Here is a 16,888-nt window from a genome sequence, read left to right as displayed (position 1 = left end):
GTGATTTTGAGGAATTCACCTATCATCCCTAGGTCTCAGATTCTTCAGCCATAAAACTGGGCTGATGTGGATGGAACGATGTTCTTTGAGGGACATTTCCTGGTCTAAATTTATAGTTCTATGATTGGCACTTTGTATTATATCTGGAAGAATTAACAAGAGATCGAGGAGAATTTCTAAATCATCTCCAGATAAACATTTTCTTGTGTGTGATGATCTCAAGGAAGTCTTGTGACTTCCTTTTTGTTGGAGGATGAATGGAGCATTAGCTCTAGAATCAGAAGACTTGACTGAGTTCGAGCTTGATCATTTCTTAACTTTGCTACTTGCTTCACCTTTCTGTCTAACCTTTCGGGCAACCTTCTAAATCCAAAGATTTGTAAAATAGTTCCTGATTGGTTTTAGATACAAGGAATTTCCCACACTAATGAAACCTCAGGCTAAGGTTGACTACAAGCACTGGGTGATTTCTAAACAAGGTCCCTTTCAGATCTAGAATTCTATTATTTTTATGAACGTCCAAAGCCAAATTCTCTCCCTCATTTCCATCTCCCAGCTTATATGGTATCCTTACAGTCTGCAAAAATCTCACTTTCTTCAAGGCTTTCCTTGGAATTCCTCCTGAATGCTGGTGCTTTTCTCAGGAGATTATCCACATGCACAAATTATTTCTCCTTCACTTTGTGATTGTGAGCTCCTTGACAGCAGGAACTGTTTGTATTTCTTAGTATCTTTAATGCTTATATGCATCTTGAGTTGACAATCCCCATAGTAGACAGTCTCTAATTCTATGCAATAATGCGGTTGTCACGTGTGATTTGTGGTTTCTCAATTGCCTGGGCCACTGAAACAGAGCTATGTCCACCCAGACACTAGATTGCTTCAGTATCTTTTAGGGATGGATTCCTCTAAAAGCTCCACTCTCTTGCCTTATAGAAAAATCACTGGGTAGGGGTAGCATGGAGGAAGAGTGCCATCCTGTGGTTGCATGGAGACAGAGCAATCTGGACAGCACATTTTGTCCCTTGGTCTTAGTGCCTTCTAGAGGAAGAGTCTGGTCTGTCTTGGCTTTTAGAGTCAGAGTTACAACCAGAAGAGGTCCAAAGAAGGTCGCCATAGCCATTAGGAAGAACACCTCCACAAGCCCAAGAGAGTGTGAAAAGAGCTTTGGATTTCTTCTCAAAAAGAGACCTACCAGAATTCCCTTTCAAATAGTAACTAGCTTTATTTACCTGGGCAAGCCAATGAACCTCTCAATGCCTCAGTTTCCCCATGTGTAAAATGAGATCCGTATAAACCCACACTGATTATCTCACTCGGTTGATGGGAAGAAGGTGCTTTGTAAACCTTAAAACGCTATAGAAATGTGAGTTATTGTTATTATTTCCATCTGCTGTTGCTTTGACAAATACAGGGATCAGGGGAGGAGGGCTAAACTCAAGCTTGGACAGCCTGTTTGGCCCTACCATAAAAATAGAAAGTTAAAAAAAATACCCCAAAAGCTACTTAAAGAAGTATTTACATTATCTGATTTTTAAAAAGAGGAAAGAGGAAGGGTAATGGGGGAAGAAAGGGACTGAGGGGGACCCTTAGTGGCCATGGCTGAAGGGGGTGAGTGCTTTCTGAGGCTGCTTACACTGGATACTGAGATGCTATGCTTGGGAAGCGAAGCAAGTCCCTAACTTGGAATGGTTCCCATCTTCATTCATCCTTCTGGTCAATGAGACCTTTCATAAGCCTTCACAGTAAATTGCTATAGATGTGTGGGCAGTTGATGACAGGTAAAATTAGTAGGGAAAGCAGCTCTTGACCTGGAGATAGGAGACCTAGCTTGAAGTCTTGGCTCTGACACTTGCTAGAAAGTCACTTGGTGTTTATTGTCTTCATCTGTACAATTAGGGAGGTGGACTAAGTCATCTTTTGAAAATCTATTAGTTTCTAATTACTGTGCTAGTAGAGTGGGCTTTTTGTTTGCTTTTTAAATTTGTTTGCAGTTGTGTCCAACTCTTTGTTTCCCCTTTTGCGGTTTTCTTGGCAAAGATAATAAAGTGGTCTGCCATTTCCTTCTCTAGTTCATTTTACAGATGAGAAAACTGAGGCAAACAGGATTAAGTGATTTGCTCAGGGTCACATAAGTAGTATCTGAGGTCAGGTTTGAATTCAGCTCTTCTACCTGCTGTGCCATCTAGCTGCCCCATTAATCACATTAGGGGTGGTATGGTAGGGGAAAAAGCACTGGACCTGGACTTCAGAGATTTATGTTCAAGTCCTAATTCTGAATCTTCCCAGCTATGAGATAAATAATTTGAAATAAATTGAGCAAATGATATCTTTAGGAGCCTCAGTTTTCCCATCTATAAAACAGGAATACTCAAATTCACATGTATTGGGAGAAAAGCACTTTGGGAACTTGAAAGTATAGGATAAATGGAAGTTGTTAGTATTAGGACTTCTACAAGGGTTTATTAAGAGCAAGAAATCCCAGTAGCTTAAGAAAATTTGCCATTTTAGGATAGAATTGATGAGGAAGAAGAAGCTCGCCAAAGTGGGTTTGCACTCCTGGGGAAGAGGAAGACTCAGGTTTTCCCTTAAGTATCCCTTAAGCCAAACTATTGGTGGGGATTTTACTATTTTTAATGAGGCATCTTTCTGGTCCTTTCTTCTGCTGCTAGACATTTCCAATTAGGCCTGTGAGACTACCTGCCAATGATAAGGGTCATTAGACATAAAAGAGATCAGAACAAATACACAAATATTGGGGGGAAGTGAACACCAGGAGCAAGGAGTCTGGGGAGTGTCTTGGACTGCATGTATCTGCTAGCAGTTTGTGTTGGAGTTGGTCCAGGCTTGAAGTCCATCCAGTGAATATGAGGTGAGATGTGTCCTGTTTGCAATGGGGACCATCAGCAATGACCATTCTTCTGGGGGTCTTTTTCAGGGATGTCCATTTCCAACATCAGTTATAGCCATGCTTGCCATTCTGTGACCTCCCCAGGGTGGGGATGGAGGAGGGTGGGGAACAAAATAAGACAGAGAAGAGTCTTCCATATTTGTGTCCAGCTGCAAACATCAGCTAACCAGGTAGCTGTGCATCTCTCGAGAGTTGATGCTCAGAACCACGCCTGAGTGATTACCTAGGAAAACACAAAATGTGGCAGGGACATATTGGTTAGCAGGTTCATTTCAGCAGGGCCAGCCCAAGGGGTAACACGTAGAGACAATGACATTGGAAAACAAGCTCAAGTGAGTGTGGAACGGCTACTTGGTTGTACCTATTGTGTGCGTGGGCTTGGGGGGAAGGGTTCTTAAAGATTGTAGTGCATCTGTGATGAGTCCCTAAAGTTCCTATTCCAGTGACTGCCTGTGAGAAGTGCCTTTAAAAATATAATAGTCTCTCAAAGGGAGCAAGTGAGGGGGAAGAGTGGGACTGGAAGCCTCCTTCCAACATACCACTGACCTGAGACTGGGCAGTGACTGGCATCGGCAATAAGGGGATTCGGTGGCTGCTCAAGCGTCCCCCTCTCTCAGAAGAGGTCACTGCAAGGCAAGGGCGTGGAGAGGTCCCAAGGTGGGGGATGGCGAGAAAGGAAGCAACATATAACATATATAGAAAATAGAATAAATGACTGGGTGAATCTGGAAGACTGGTGCTGTGGAGAGTCCAAAGTTACAAGAGGAAAGAGAACAACAGAATACTTGTCCAATGAGTCTGCCATTTTCTAGTTCAGGTGAGTTTTGTAAAATCACGAAGGAGGACTAGCCGATCTTGACTGTCCCTCCCAGTTCTAAAATTCTACAAACTGAAGAATGAAATTCTTTATGATCTAAAGAATTTAAGTTTTAGAGGAAAATAACTGTAAGGAAGTTGGGTATGGGTGCAATTGTTGCCCATCTCCTACTGTCTGTATGGTCTTGGACATGGCACTTAACTCAGAGTCTCAGCTGCTTTATCCATAAAATAAGGATAATAATGACTTTCTTGCTTGAAGGCTTCATAGAATCATAGAATTTTAGAGTTGTAAGAGACCTCAGACTCCATTTAATCCTCCAAAGCATCTACCCTACTACATAGTAATAGAGAACTTGAATTCTTCTTGGAGATCTTCAAGCTAACTCCTCTGGGATAACACTTGTCTTGAGACCTCTTCCAGCTCTAAGATCTATGATTCTCTCTTTATTTTTTTTCAGTCAGTGGAAATTTTCTTGGCAGAGAGACCTGAGTTAGCTCCCCACCTTAGATAAGCCAACATTGTATTAGGAACTCTACCGGTTCCCTCGATCTTCCTACCTCTAGACTCAAGATTTTGTTTTCCCATATGTCAGGAATGGAGTGTACAGAGATGCTCCAGATTATAATGACCAAGAAAGAAAGATTGAAAAAAGGAAGTGAGATTCTGGAGGTCAGGTGGACTTTGAAATAACTGTGGGGCTACTGCAGTTCAGAATATCAAAAAATGAAGTAGGGTGGCTGTCCTTTGACCCCTGCTTTGTCATGGACTGTTTCAAAATTCTTTGAGCACTAAATATTAGGCTGCTTTAAAAAAGCTCTTATTGACAGGATGTTGTAGGGCCCCAAGCATGGGGCTTTCCTTTCATAGACATGATTGTTATGTAGGTAGGAGGTTTGGATAGGAAAGGTCTAGATTTAATATGTGAGAACCACACTGGATAGGGGAAAGAAACCTGCTCTTCTCTAGGAGGCAGGAATCAGAACGTTAGTCCTTCCTTGGGTATTAAGCCACTTTGTGAGTTTGAACTAATTCCTTTCCTCTATAGAAACTCAGTTTCTTTCTCTGTAAAGTAAGGGTATTGAATTGAATCTCAAAGGTCCTGGAAAGCTTTGATATCCTCTTATCTAGAAAAAGTCTAGAAAGGGATCTTATAACATAAATAAAAGCCACAGAACATGTGATTTGTTTTGTTTTTAACTTGACATCCACAGTCTAAGATTTCATAGGGTCATGAAGTTAGATGAAAATGAAATGAAAGCTTAAGTTTAATATAATTGCTTCCATTGAGGTTCTCTATATATTATTCTTTTGAAAACTTTCTCAGAAGGAATCCATAGGCTTTATTAGAATACTAACCAAAACTTGGTTAAGAACCCCATTTTAGAAGGTTAAATGTTAGAGCAAAATATGCTGGACTTGGGGGACACTCTAGACTATACACATTGCTAGAGCTGGCAAGACCATTAGAATAATACCTCACCTTCATATAGATTCAAGACTTATGAAGTATTTTCTCTTATCAGAACCCTGTGAGATAGGTAGTGCAAGTATTTTATCCCTTTATTATAAGTGAGGAATCTGAAGCTTAAGTTCTGTGATTTATCCAAAATCAGACAGCTAGTATGTGACAGAATCCAGGGCTTCCAGTCCAATGTTCTTCCCTCTACATCCTACTGTTGATTGCCCTTGCTAACAGGATGATTATATACAATGCATGAATACTTAAAAAGAAGAATGAATCTTTAAGGGCCAGTTGGTGGGGAAATCAATAATTTTAATTGATTCATTTCTATATAATGAATTGGACAGAATTTAACTTAGAATTCTTTGGACATAAGTCAGCCTGAGGGAATGGAGGAAAGATTAGGCAAAAGAAAAAGGATTCGAGGAAATAGCCCATCTTCCACATATAGGATAAATGGAGTTCAGTTTCTACATTTATACAGTGAATGAATCAGACTTGATGAATTTATAAGACCTCCTATTTTTTTCTAAATTGTTTCTAAATTTTTATAGAATTTATGATTTATGGTCTATGCAGGAAATTTGCCAGGAAGAGCAAGACAATTGATATCTACTCTGTTGTTATTGCTCAAGAAAAGAGTTTGGAATAGTAAAGCACTGGCCTAGGATTCAAAAACCTAAATTCTAGACACCATTTCCCTTGATACACCTACTTGGGTGGGGTCATTTAATTGTACTGAGCTTTATTTAAAAAAAAATCTGTTAAATGGGACCATCAAACAAAATATTTCTTCTTCATCCTTGAGGTCTCAATTTACCCATTTTAAGTGGGAATAGTTCTTGTTCTTTCTTACAGGACTATCATGAGCTCCACTAAAATAAATGTGTAAACAGTATTTGAAATGGAAACTGTGATTTACTGTGTAAGGCATCTTTGAGGAGATTCCTATGTCTATACATTTGGCAGAAATGGGAAATTCTGATGTCAGTAGAAATACAAAAGGCTAGAACTGAAGGTATTTCAGATGTCTGTCTAATTTGGTTCCTCCCTGAACAGCAAATCTGAATGGAATGCAAATTCCTTCAGGGCAAATGTTCACTGAATGATCAATATGGAGTGATTCACCAATCTTCACTTGAACACTTTTCATGCTGTGATGCTGTATAATAGAGTCTTGGATTTTGAGGGAGAAACATGGCTTGCTGTTTTACTAGAGATATTCCCTACTCTACAATCTTTGGTTTTATTATCTGTAAAATGAATTGGCTGATTTCTAAGATGCCTTCCATGTCCACAATCCTGTGATCCTTACAACTTGTCTACTTGCCAAAGAAGCTGCAAGATTCTCTGCTAGAAGATATGTTTTTATCTCCTTCTCATAATTCTACCATTATCATTAAACTCTTTGTTTCCCAGGTATGGTGTTGTCAGGTGTCTAAGTTGTGAAACTGATTCCTTCTTCTTCTTAGCAAAAATGGTCAAGGATCAACTTGATCCACTGATATCAACCTCTAGCAGCTGAGTAGAAAATTGAAGAAGGATTAAATGTAGGAAAGATAATTTGGTTTTACCCCCAAGAGAATTTTTAAAGGGAAAAAAATTATTTTGTACTCAGCGAAAGGTGAATAAAGGAAGGTGAAGTTACCTCTGGTGTTACCTAGGGTTTGGGAATCCACATCATCATCTATAAACTCCTCACCCTGGATGATGTTCTGTGTGTCCTCGCTGTGATTGACTGGGCTGGTCATCTCTTGTTCCTTTTCATTGTGCATCTGAGCATAGACAGTTCTGCCAGGTAATTTCCTAAAGAAGAGAAGAAAAAGATCTCGTACTTATTGAGTATTCATAAGTACTCAATCACAGAGTGCTTTCTAAATTTGAAGTACACATCAATTATTATTGGCATTACTCAACTGTTAAAAACAAAAGTGATTGATTATTAACATGGGGACTTCCCGTCCCAAACTCATGCAGGATGTTTGCCAATTCACAAATGCCTCTCTATTGATGATAGTGATGATAGGTAGGTGGGAATGGTGGGGATGATGGCAATGGGGATCTCAGGTACTGTTACTAAAGCTCAATCTTACTATGTTCTCTGACCTAAAGGAAGTTTGGATCCCAGATCACAATGGTTCAAGAAAAGGAGGGAAAATGCCATGGGGCATATAGCATGGCAACCAGATGGCACATTGTATAGAGCAATGGCCTTGGAGTCAGGAGGACCTGAGTTTGAATCTAGATTCAGACGCTTATTAGTTGTGTGACCCTGGGCAAGTCGCTTAACCGTGTTTGGCTAAGTTAACTCTTCTGTAAAATGAGATAGAGAAGAAAATAGCAAACTATACCAGTATCTTTGCCAAGAAAATCCCAAATGGGATCACAAAGACTGAACAACACATAATTACATAATTACAATAAATACATATTATTGCAATATATCAATGATAATAGCTTACATTTTGTGTCACTTCAAGATTGAGAAATAAACTTAGAATAAACTCATTAGTTAATTTGGACAGGTATTATTTTTATTTAATGGATGAGGAAATGGAGTCCCTGAGAGGGGAACTATTTGTCCAAGGTTACACATAAAATTAATTTTCAGAGCTTAGGAATGAAAGAAGAATTCTCCCTTGATATCAAATCTTATACCCTTTAAACCCTCTTAAAACTGAAGATCATCTAGATTGTATCCATATGTAGATTAGTCCAGAAACACAAGCAAAAATATTGTTAGTTTTTCTTTCTGTAATAGGAATAATAACTGGGCTAAATGTCAAAAGATCTGGTGTTTTCTTCATCTTCATAATGCTTTCTAGGTTCCATTGGGTTGTCTTCCCTATCAAAATGTAAGTTAGTTAAAGGCAGAGAATGTCTTGCTTTGCTATATTTATAATCCAATTATAGCAATTAGCAAAGTGTTAAGCACTTCATAACGACTTCATTTTCCATGATGCTTTATCCATTCCCCAACTACCAAAGTGTTTTTATGCAAATTGTTACATGAATCTACAATATAGTTGGGTCAGAAGGGTATATGGCCAGACTCTATCCTTAAACATGCTGTCATTTTAACATGAAGGCAGGGGAAGGCTGAGAGTGATTGCCAGTATTTACTGTAAAAAATGACATAGGTGTAGGGGAAAAAATGTTGAGTCATTCAAATGGTTAATATATCTCAGTTCTATTTATTTTACTTTCTGATCTCATCCTTTCAAAATAGGAATCTTGACTCTTGTCAAAACTACTTATAGTGCTTTTATGGGGCAAATATTAGAAATTGAAAGGATGTCCATCAATTGGGGAATTCTTGACTAAATTGTGGTATGTGATTATAATGGAAATTCTATTCATCATTAAGAAAGGATGACCAGGGAAGTTCTCTATGAGATCATGCAAATGTACTATGTACAAAATAAAAGCAATGTTTTGGGATGATCAACTCTGAATGACTTTGCTGTTCTCTACAATACAATGACCCAAGACTACTCTGAAGATCTTATGAAGAAAACTTCTAACCATACCCAGATTGTTTGAATACAGATTGAAGTCTACTTTTTAAACTATTTTTCTTGATGGTATTTTTGGGGGAGGGAATATGGGGATCTATGTTTTATTTTGCAATATCACTTTTATGAAAATATTTTGTGTACCTCCCCCTTTGCCTTCTCGATAGGGAGGGGAAATGGAATTGAGCAAGGGAGAGAATCTGGAACTCAATTTTTTTTTAAATGTAAAAAAACTGTCTTACATGTAAGTTGGAAAACTATAATATTAAAAATAAAAAGGAATAAACCACAGAATACTATCATACTACTCAGATTAAGAAAGTCTAAAAAAATTTTTTTAAAGTGTTATTGTTGGGGGCAGCAGGGGTGCAAGTAGATAGAGCACCAGCCCTGAAGTCAGGAGGACCTGAGTTCAAATCTGACCTCAAATACTTAATACATCCTAGCTGTGTTACCTTGGGCAAGCCACTTAACCCCAAATGCCTCAGCAAAAAAAAAAAAAAATGCTATTGCCCTTCATCTGTATTTATTTTCAAAATCTCTCTTGATATTCTAGATCATTTGTTTCTCCAAGTGAGTTTTATCATTATATTATCAAGTACTATATGTATTTGGTTGATAATTTGATTGGTATAGAAATGAGCATAAAGTAACTTTTGTAGTTTTATTAAGTTTATTATTTTGGCAAGGCCTAGGCATGAGTACTGAATATTACTCTAGCTATTTATGTTGTTTTTTATTTCTTTGTATAAGTCTCACGTGTGCTTTGGGAGGTTGATCCTTAGGTATTTTACACAATTTTGTGGTTATTCAGAATGAAATTTCATTTTCCATTATTGCTTTTTGTGTTTTGTTATTGTTATATAGAAAGGCTGTTGATTTTTGAAGATTTATTGTGCAGATTGCAACTTTATTGAGGCTATTAATTGTCTCAATTACTGTTTCTGCTGATTTCCCAGGATATTCCAAGCACACTATCATATCATCAGCAAATAGTGATAATTTTATCTCTTCCTTTCCTATTTTTATGATTTCCATTTTTTTTTTGTTACTGTACCTAGCATTTCCAGAACTATATCAATATATCCAGAACTATATCTACCTAATAGCAGGGAGAATAGATATTCTTGCTTCACTCCCCACTTTTTAAAGGAAAATATTCTAGTGTATCCCTATTGCATATACTTGCTTTTGGTTTTAGGTAGATCTTTTTTAAAGGACCTTCTAAGTCTATACTTTGTAGGGGTTTTATTATACTCCATGAAAGGCTTTTTCTGCATTTATTGAGATAATCATGCTTTTGGATGATTTGGTTTTTGAATATGCTTAATTATGCTGTTTTCCTAATGATGAACCCTCTTTGCAGCCCCAGTATATGTCACACTAGATTAAAATGAATGATTCCATGGATAAATTGCTGTATTCTGATAGAATTTTATTTAAAATTTTTGAATTAATATTCATCAATGATATTAGCTTCTCTTATGATGCTTATGTATTAGGGCTGTATGTCTCAAAAGGATTTTAATATAGGTCTTTTTTCTTAATTGTTTAAATTACAATTTGTGAAGTATGAGTACTATTTTTTCTTTAAAAGTTTGATAGATTTGTCCTGTGCATCCATCATATCTTTTCTTTAGTAGATCCTTTATAGCTAGATCTATTTCCTTTTCTGAGATTAGGCTATTTAAAGTCTCTGATAGTCTGACAATTTTCTATTTTTGACAGTATTATCTGATTTATTTTGTGTTCTCAGTTTGTTATTATATAACTGTGCATAAAAGATTCTGATTATTCTTTTTATTTCTTCCTGGTTTTGTTGTGATATCATCTTTATTCACTTGCCTTCTTCCTTTTAATCAAATTAGCTAAAAGGTTTGTTGATTTTTATTAGTCTTTTCAAAGAACCAGCTTTTAATTTTATTTATTACTTTTATGGGGTTTTGTTTCCAATTTATCTATTTTTATCTAATTTTTAATATCTCTCCTTTTATTTTAGATTTATTTGTTGGCTTTCCAATATTTTAAAATGAATATTCAGTCCATTAATCCTCTCTTTTTCTATTTTGTTAATGTATGCTTATAGGGATATAATTTTTCCCTTGGAGACTACTTTGGCTGCATCCCAGAAATTTTTATATGCTGTTTCATCATTATCATTTTCCTTCACATAATTATGATTTCTTCTTTGACTGATTAATTATTTAGAATTTCATTGTTAAGTCTCCATTTGAATCTGTCTTTTGTTTGTGGTCCTTGAACACATGACTATTTTTATTGCATGATGGTTGGAAAGAGATGTTTTTACATTTCTGTCTTTACATTTGTTTAAAATATCTCTATGAAATGGTTAATTTTTGCAAAAGTTCCATGTGGTACTGAGAAATATGTATATACTTTTGCAGCCCCATTAACAGGTTATAAATTTTCACTCTATTTATTCCAGCAACTAATTTAGTTTTACATACACACACACACACACACACACACACACACACATTTTTTCTTTTGTTTCTCTTTCTGTTAGATATATCCAAAACTGAGATGGATGTCAAAGCCTTCTGGCATTATTGTATCATTATCTATTTCTTCTTGTATCTTGGTTTTAAAGTTTGTTACTGATACTGGTTTCCTATCTATGTCTCCTTTCAAAATTATGTAGTTTCTTTGTTTAACTTTAACACATACACACACTCATATATATATATATATATATATATATATATATATATATTTACACCCATACCCTATATATATGTATATACATACATTTACATATATATGTATGTATGTAGAGATGGGTTCCAATTTCCCTCCTCCTAAAGGAGAATGTGTCTTTTCAAGTAAAAAAAATAAATCCTTCAGATAATACCCAAGAGAGAAATACACAGAGAAGTGTGAGTGTGTGTGTGTGTGTGTGTGTGTATGTGTGTGTTCAGATAACATGATTGCAGCTACTGCTATTTGGAGTTCATTTTATGCATAATAAATTATTTTTCTATCCTCACACTTTTATCTTGGGTATGTGTTCATTTTTCAGATGTGTTTCTTGTAAGCAACATATTGTAGAGTTTTATTTTCTTATCCAAGCTGTCACTTTCTAATTTTATTGGGTTGTTTAATCCATTCACCTTTAAAGTTATGGCTACCCCCTCCCTCTGCTATAAAAAACAGTACTAAGCCTATTTAATTGCTTTCGCTTAATTTTTTTTTAAGGTGGTCTTACTCCCATTCTCTCTCTTCTTCTCATCCCTGATGCCCCCTTCTGTTTGTTACTCCTTTCTCTTTGGAGTTTTATTTATAAATTTCTTTAATTATTCTCTTCTTTCTTTCTCTGTTACTTAAGTAAATCCCCTCCAATTCAACTAGTCTTGTTCATTAGTTGTTTTTTTAATTTCATTTTTTGTGTCCCTTTCTAGAGAGGACTTCACTTATTTTCTTCATTTATTATCCTTTTCTGTTTCCTGTAGACTCTCATTCTCTGGTTCATAATCCTTCTAATTATCCAGCCTCTCTGTAGTTCTCTATTTCTGACTTTGATTCTCAGAAATCAAAACTTCTGAGGCATTTATTCTGGACTCTCCACTCTATGTGATTTATATAACTGCCTTGTAGTGCCTGCCTAGTGGATTCCCCTTTAGACTGTGCCTCATACTTAAAATAATTCCTATTCTTATAGACAACAGAGGAGACAATACCCTATGTTAAGACCTTTTCCCTCAAATTCCTGATTGTAGGTTGCATAATCTATTATCCTTTCTTATCTTCTTTAACAATTTGTCTGAAAATTTCTTCTATAGGTTCATGTACTCCTATTACCACAAGTTCCAGTTGAGTCTAGAAGTTCTAATTCTTCCCTTTCTGAGGGAGGATGTGTGTTTTCAAATAATAAATCCTCCAGACAACACCCAACACAAAATCCCCATCCCTTTTTATAGGACATCTCTGTACTCACAGGAGCATTCGTTAGTGAAATCCCTTACACCCACTGAAACATAGTCTTGCTTTCCTCTTCCCTTCATTTTTCTATTCTTTGCACCTCTTCACCCATTCTTTGGCAAACTCTTCTCTTCAAGAGCAATGACAAAGATCACATTTCTATCATTAATATATTTTGATTTAACATGGACATATCACACACTTCCTTCTATCCCCTGCTTCTCTTTTATGTACACTTCCACTTTGTAATGTAATCCCATGAAAAACATTGATTTACCTCTAGATAGAATGTTACTAGGTTCTGCCTACAGAGCTCCTTCTTACCTATTGCTTCCCAACTGACTTCTGTTTTCACTTATATTTCTTTGTGTGTATGTGTATTTATTTACCATCTTTCTATTTTTATATATACATATTTATGTGTGTTTATTATGTGTATATATAATTGGTCTCTCTCATGCTATTCTTCTGCTATTGTCCTTGATTCCTGCATTTTTCCCACTGTATTTCTATTGTCTGGAGTGTTCAAGAAACAATCTATTCAGATCTAATTTTCTTCTTAAGAATGTTTTAAATAGATTTTTTTCCTGGAATGTATTTCCTTTTTTTTTTCATATATGTTTAAGCTCACCTTGGACTGTATCCTGAGCTCTATTACTCTTCAGAGTATTCATGTTTGCATACTCTACTTCATTTTCTGATGGATGCAGAATAGTTCTGTGTCATTCAAATTTTTGTTACCTTATATTTCAAGGTCTTTGTCCTAGCTGCTTTCAGAACTTGTTATTTTTTAATTTAAATGATTAAATTTAACCATTATATGTCTTGGAATTTTCAAACTTGGATTTTTTTGTGTAGGTGATCTATGACTTTTTAAAATTAATATTTCATTTTCTGAGTTCAGAAGTTCTTGGTAGTAATTTTTTTTGCATTATAGTGTTCTTGTAGTGTTGTTTTCTTGCATTATTGTATTTAGACTTTGTGAATTGTGTTCTTCTGGGAGACCTATGGTTCTTGGTTTGTTTATTCATCCTGTCATTGATCATTATGTTTTGTTTCAATAGAGAATATATTTTCTTTTAATGTTACTTTTTTTGTATTTCTCTTAGATTGTTCTTCACTTTTGTATATTTGTATTCTCAGTTCATTGTTCTTTCTTCTGTTTCACTAGTGAGACTTGCTATTACAGAATACGGTTTTTCTATGTTACCCATTATTTTGTGTTGAGAGGACATGATTTCTATTTTCATAACATTCACTTTTAAAGGAACAGTGTTCTATGGTTCCCAGTTTTCCTCAGATTTCACAGGTTCTTTTGTCTTATTAAGTGTTTTTTGTTTTATAGTATTTAAAAGAGATCTAAATTTGTTTACTGGCTCTGGAGGCTTTACTTCCTTCTTTTGTTAATGTTTTCCCTGTTAATCTTTTTGCTAATGGTGAGAGATCTAGTGATTTCAACCTTTTTTCCCACCTTATTTTTCCATTATTGCTTATTTTTTGAGTCTCGGTTCTCCGACGATGCTTTTCTTGGGAGGTAGAACTTAAAGTGATGTGACTTACTTTTTTTCCCTTTTTAGAAAGAAGTCCAACTTGCTGTTATCAAGCATAATCAATTCCCAGACTATCCCGTTTCCTTGACAATCCAGAATGATTGTAAGGATGGAACTGTTTATCAATCTCCGTTATCCATTCCCAACTTCTGACATCTTTAAGCAACCTTTGAGATATTGATTAACATACTTTTTAGACAGGTTTGGGACCTAGATTGTCAGGTCCATTCCGTTTGACTCTTCCTTGACCCCTCATTCTCAATTACCACATTCTTTCCTAGTCCTGAGAAATGTCCAAGGCTGTATTTCCTTTATAAAAGATCTTTTAGACCTTTTTCAGGACTAAGCCCACTACGAAATATTCTTTCCTTCCTCATAGTGCCTTCCCTTTAATAGCACCTTTATCCTTATTATATAGCTAACTCTGGTTAGTTTCCTAATTCCTCTATGTATTTAACCTGGCAATCAATGCCATACCTGACTTCAGGGCAATTCTTTTAAGTGAAGCCTTCCAAATTTCTTTCTTTGATAATGATAATCCTATTGCTCTCCAACCTCTATTTAATATTTGTCACTCTTATCTATAACCTCTTCTTCTAAATAAATCTACCTTTTGCCAAAGAGAATGGCCATTGTGAATGTGACATATTTATTTCAGAGTAGGAATTGCTACCCTGATCACATCAAAAGCATCTGTTATTATTATTATTATTATTATTATTTGCCATACTGGGCAATTTATGGCTCACTGATCTGTGTTCTAAGTAATTTTTTTATGGGATAAAATTGACTCTAACTGCATGCTGGGATTTTTTACTCAGATTTGGTAGAATGCTGCAGAGCCTCTTTCCTGCTCTGATCCCCCATTCATATTCCTCAGTTCTCTGGCTCAGAATGCTGCCACATTGATGCCCTGTAGCCAGGTTTAATTTTTGTCATTTGGAATTTGGTTCTCCAAGGCTCTGGGAAGAGAGAAATGTGGTTGAGCTCTTTTTCAAACCTTGATACATTTTCTTTACCTTTCCTTCTGTTTCTCTGATCTGCAGGAAAAAAAAAATTGTAGCACAGAATGTTGCCATGACATTTGCCACCAAGGCTCCAGCAAAAAGCAGCCTAAAGCCAAGATCTCCATGGACTTCAAAGAAGGGAGGGAAATAAACCTGGAGGGAATGGATTTTATTGAAAACCCATGGTTTTGGTCAACTAATGCAGTCTTGACGCTAATAGCGTAGTGAGCAATTGGAGAGGGTGTGCTATGTGAGCTCAGAATAGGCATCTGTTCATGTTGTTTTTTAATTAATGCTTAAGACAAAAGATCTTGTGGAATTTGAGGAGAGCTGGGAACCACAGGACACTATTCCTGAATGGTTTAAAAGTTTCATTTTGGTCTAGGATTCATGCCCTGATTAATCTTCTGCAAGCTGGCTTAGATGCCCTGAGTCTGCGTATGAACCACTCCTCTGCTACTACTGATTTTCTTAACTTCCTCCTTTTCCTCAAATTGCCCAGGAATGCCACCAGAAATACCACCCCTGAGTATATTCTAAAATGTATCTATAACCTAGAATTGGGGATAGGGTGGCAAAGCTCCCAGTTGGTACCCATCTCCATTGTAATACTCTTGTGTACAATCTCTTTCTGGATACTGGTATACCAAGCATGGCATGCTTTGGTCCAATTCTGCCCTTTTTCTTGGTATACCTTACTTCCTCACTTTCCTTACTAACTTGGGCTGGGAAAAATGACTCATTGTTACTTTTTCAGACTTTTCCCCATCAGGATGCAATCTAGTATATTTTCTAGTTCTCTTTGGATGAATTTTGTAGATGGGTATTTGCCATGTTGCTTCCTACTTCTGTGCCATCTTGGCTCTGTCCTCCTTGGAGGTGCTTCTTTGAACCCCCAAGGGTTCTTACTTACAAATTTCTCCTCAGTTAAAAAATGTACTTAATTTTAACCTCTTATTGGTAATCAATTATTCTGTCATTTACTAGCTGCATCGTCTCAATGAACCATAGAATCCTCATTTGCCAGTTGAAGGTACAGCTGCTCCCTTCCTCTGTGATTTTGGGTAAACTGCTTTTACTCTCTGATCCTCAGTTTCCCCTTCTGTAAAATATTAAATTCTCTACTTATACTACATTTTCTACAAGAGACCATGGGTTGGTGGCTAGGGTAGAAGGTGGCCAGAAGGTATGCTCTGTAAACTAAGGAATATAGCAATATGAACTGTTAATATTATAATTTACAATCCACTCACAGACACTACTCACTTTACAAATCCATAAGAGCCATAAAGGTTTCAATGAACCAAAATAGATTTAAGTTACATGGTCCCTAAACCACAACTTTGAAACCTGACCCCTTGAAGAGAGATGTTAACACCATCCTATCACAACATTGCTAGTAAGGCACTTGGCCCTTGCTCTACTCCCTCAAGGGTAGCCAGGAAAAAGAACACTACATAAGCAGAGCCAGGTACTTGTGAATACTTCTGGAAAGAGTTTCAAAACTGATATTAATGCATTGAGCACTGAAGGACTTAACTTAATAATAGCCTTTGATTCCTTGGTTCTAGATCAGTGATTTAATGTCATTAGACCACTTTTATCAGAGATAGCATGCAGTACTAGAGAGAGTTCTGAAGCAGAGGAAGTGGGTTCAAATTCTGTTGCTGTTACTCATCAACTA

At 36.3% G+C, this 16,888-nt stretch overlaps 1 protein-coding gene across 3 annotated transcripts in view; it reads right to left on the bottom strand.

Annotated features, from left to right (window-relative positions):
* Nucleotides 1–2,136: 2,136 nt before the first annotated feature.
* SORCS2 (sortilin related VPS10 domain containing receptor 2) overlaps nt 2,137–16,888 on the bottom strand; it is a 1,208,352-nt gene continuing 1,193,600 nt past the window's right edge. The window contains exons 26-28 of one of the 3 annotated variants that reach the window (XM_031943247.1): nt 6,896–6,999; nt 3,458–3,537; nt 2,137–3,134 (exon numbers count right to left, since the gene is read on the bottom strand). In XM_031943247.1, the coding sequence (XP_031799107.1) occupies nt 3,111–3,134; nt 3,458–3,537; nt 6,896–6,999 (208 nt within the window). In that variant the 3' untranslated portion in view covers nt 2,137–3,110. Of the gene's footprint in view, nt 3,135–3,457; nt 3,538–6,841; nt 7,000–16,888 lie in introns of all 3 variants that reach the window. The other 2 variants (XM_031943246.1, XM_031943248.1) reach the window with 2 other exon arrangements.

Source organism: Sarcophilus harrisii, chromosome 6, assembly GCF_902635505.1.
Source record: "Sarcophilus harrisii chromosome 6, mSarHar1.11, whole genome shotgun sequence".
Lineage (NCBI taxonomy): Eukaryota > Metazoa > Chordata > Mammalia > Dasyuromorphia > Dasyuridae > Sarcophilus > Sarcophilus harrisii.
The sequence above is the reverse complement of the archived record's forward strand: the minus strand, read 5'-3'. Positions and strand labels throughout refer to the sequence as shown.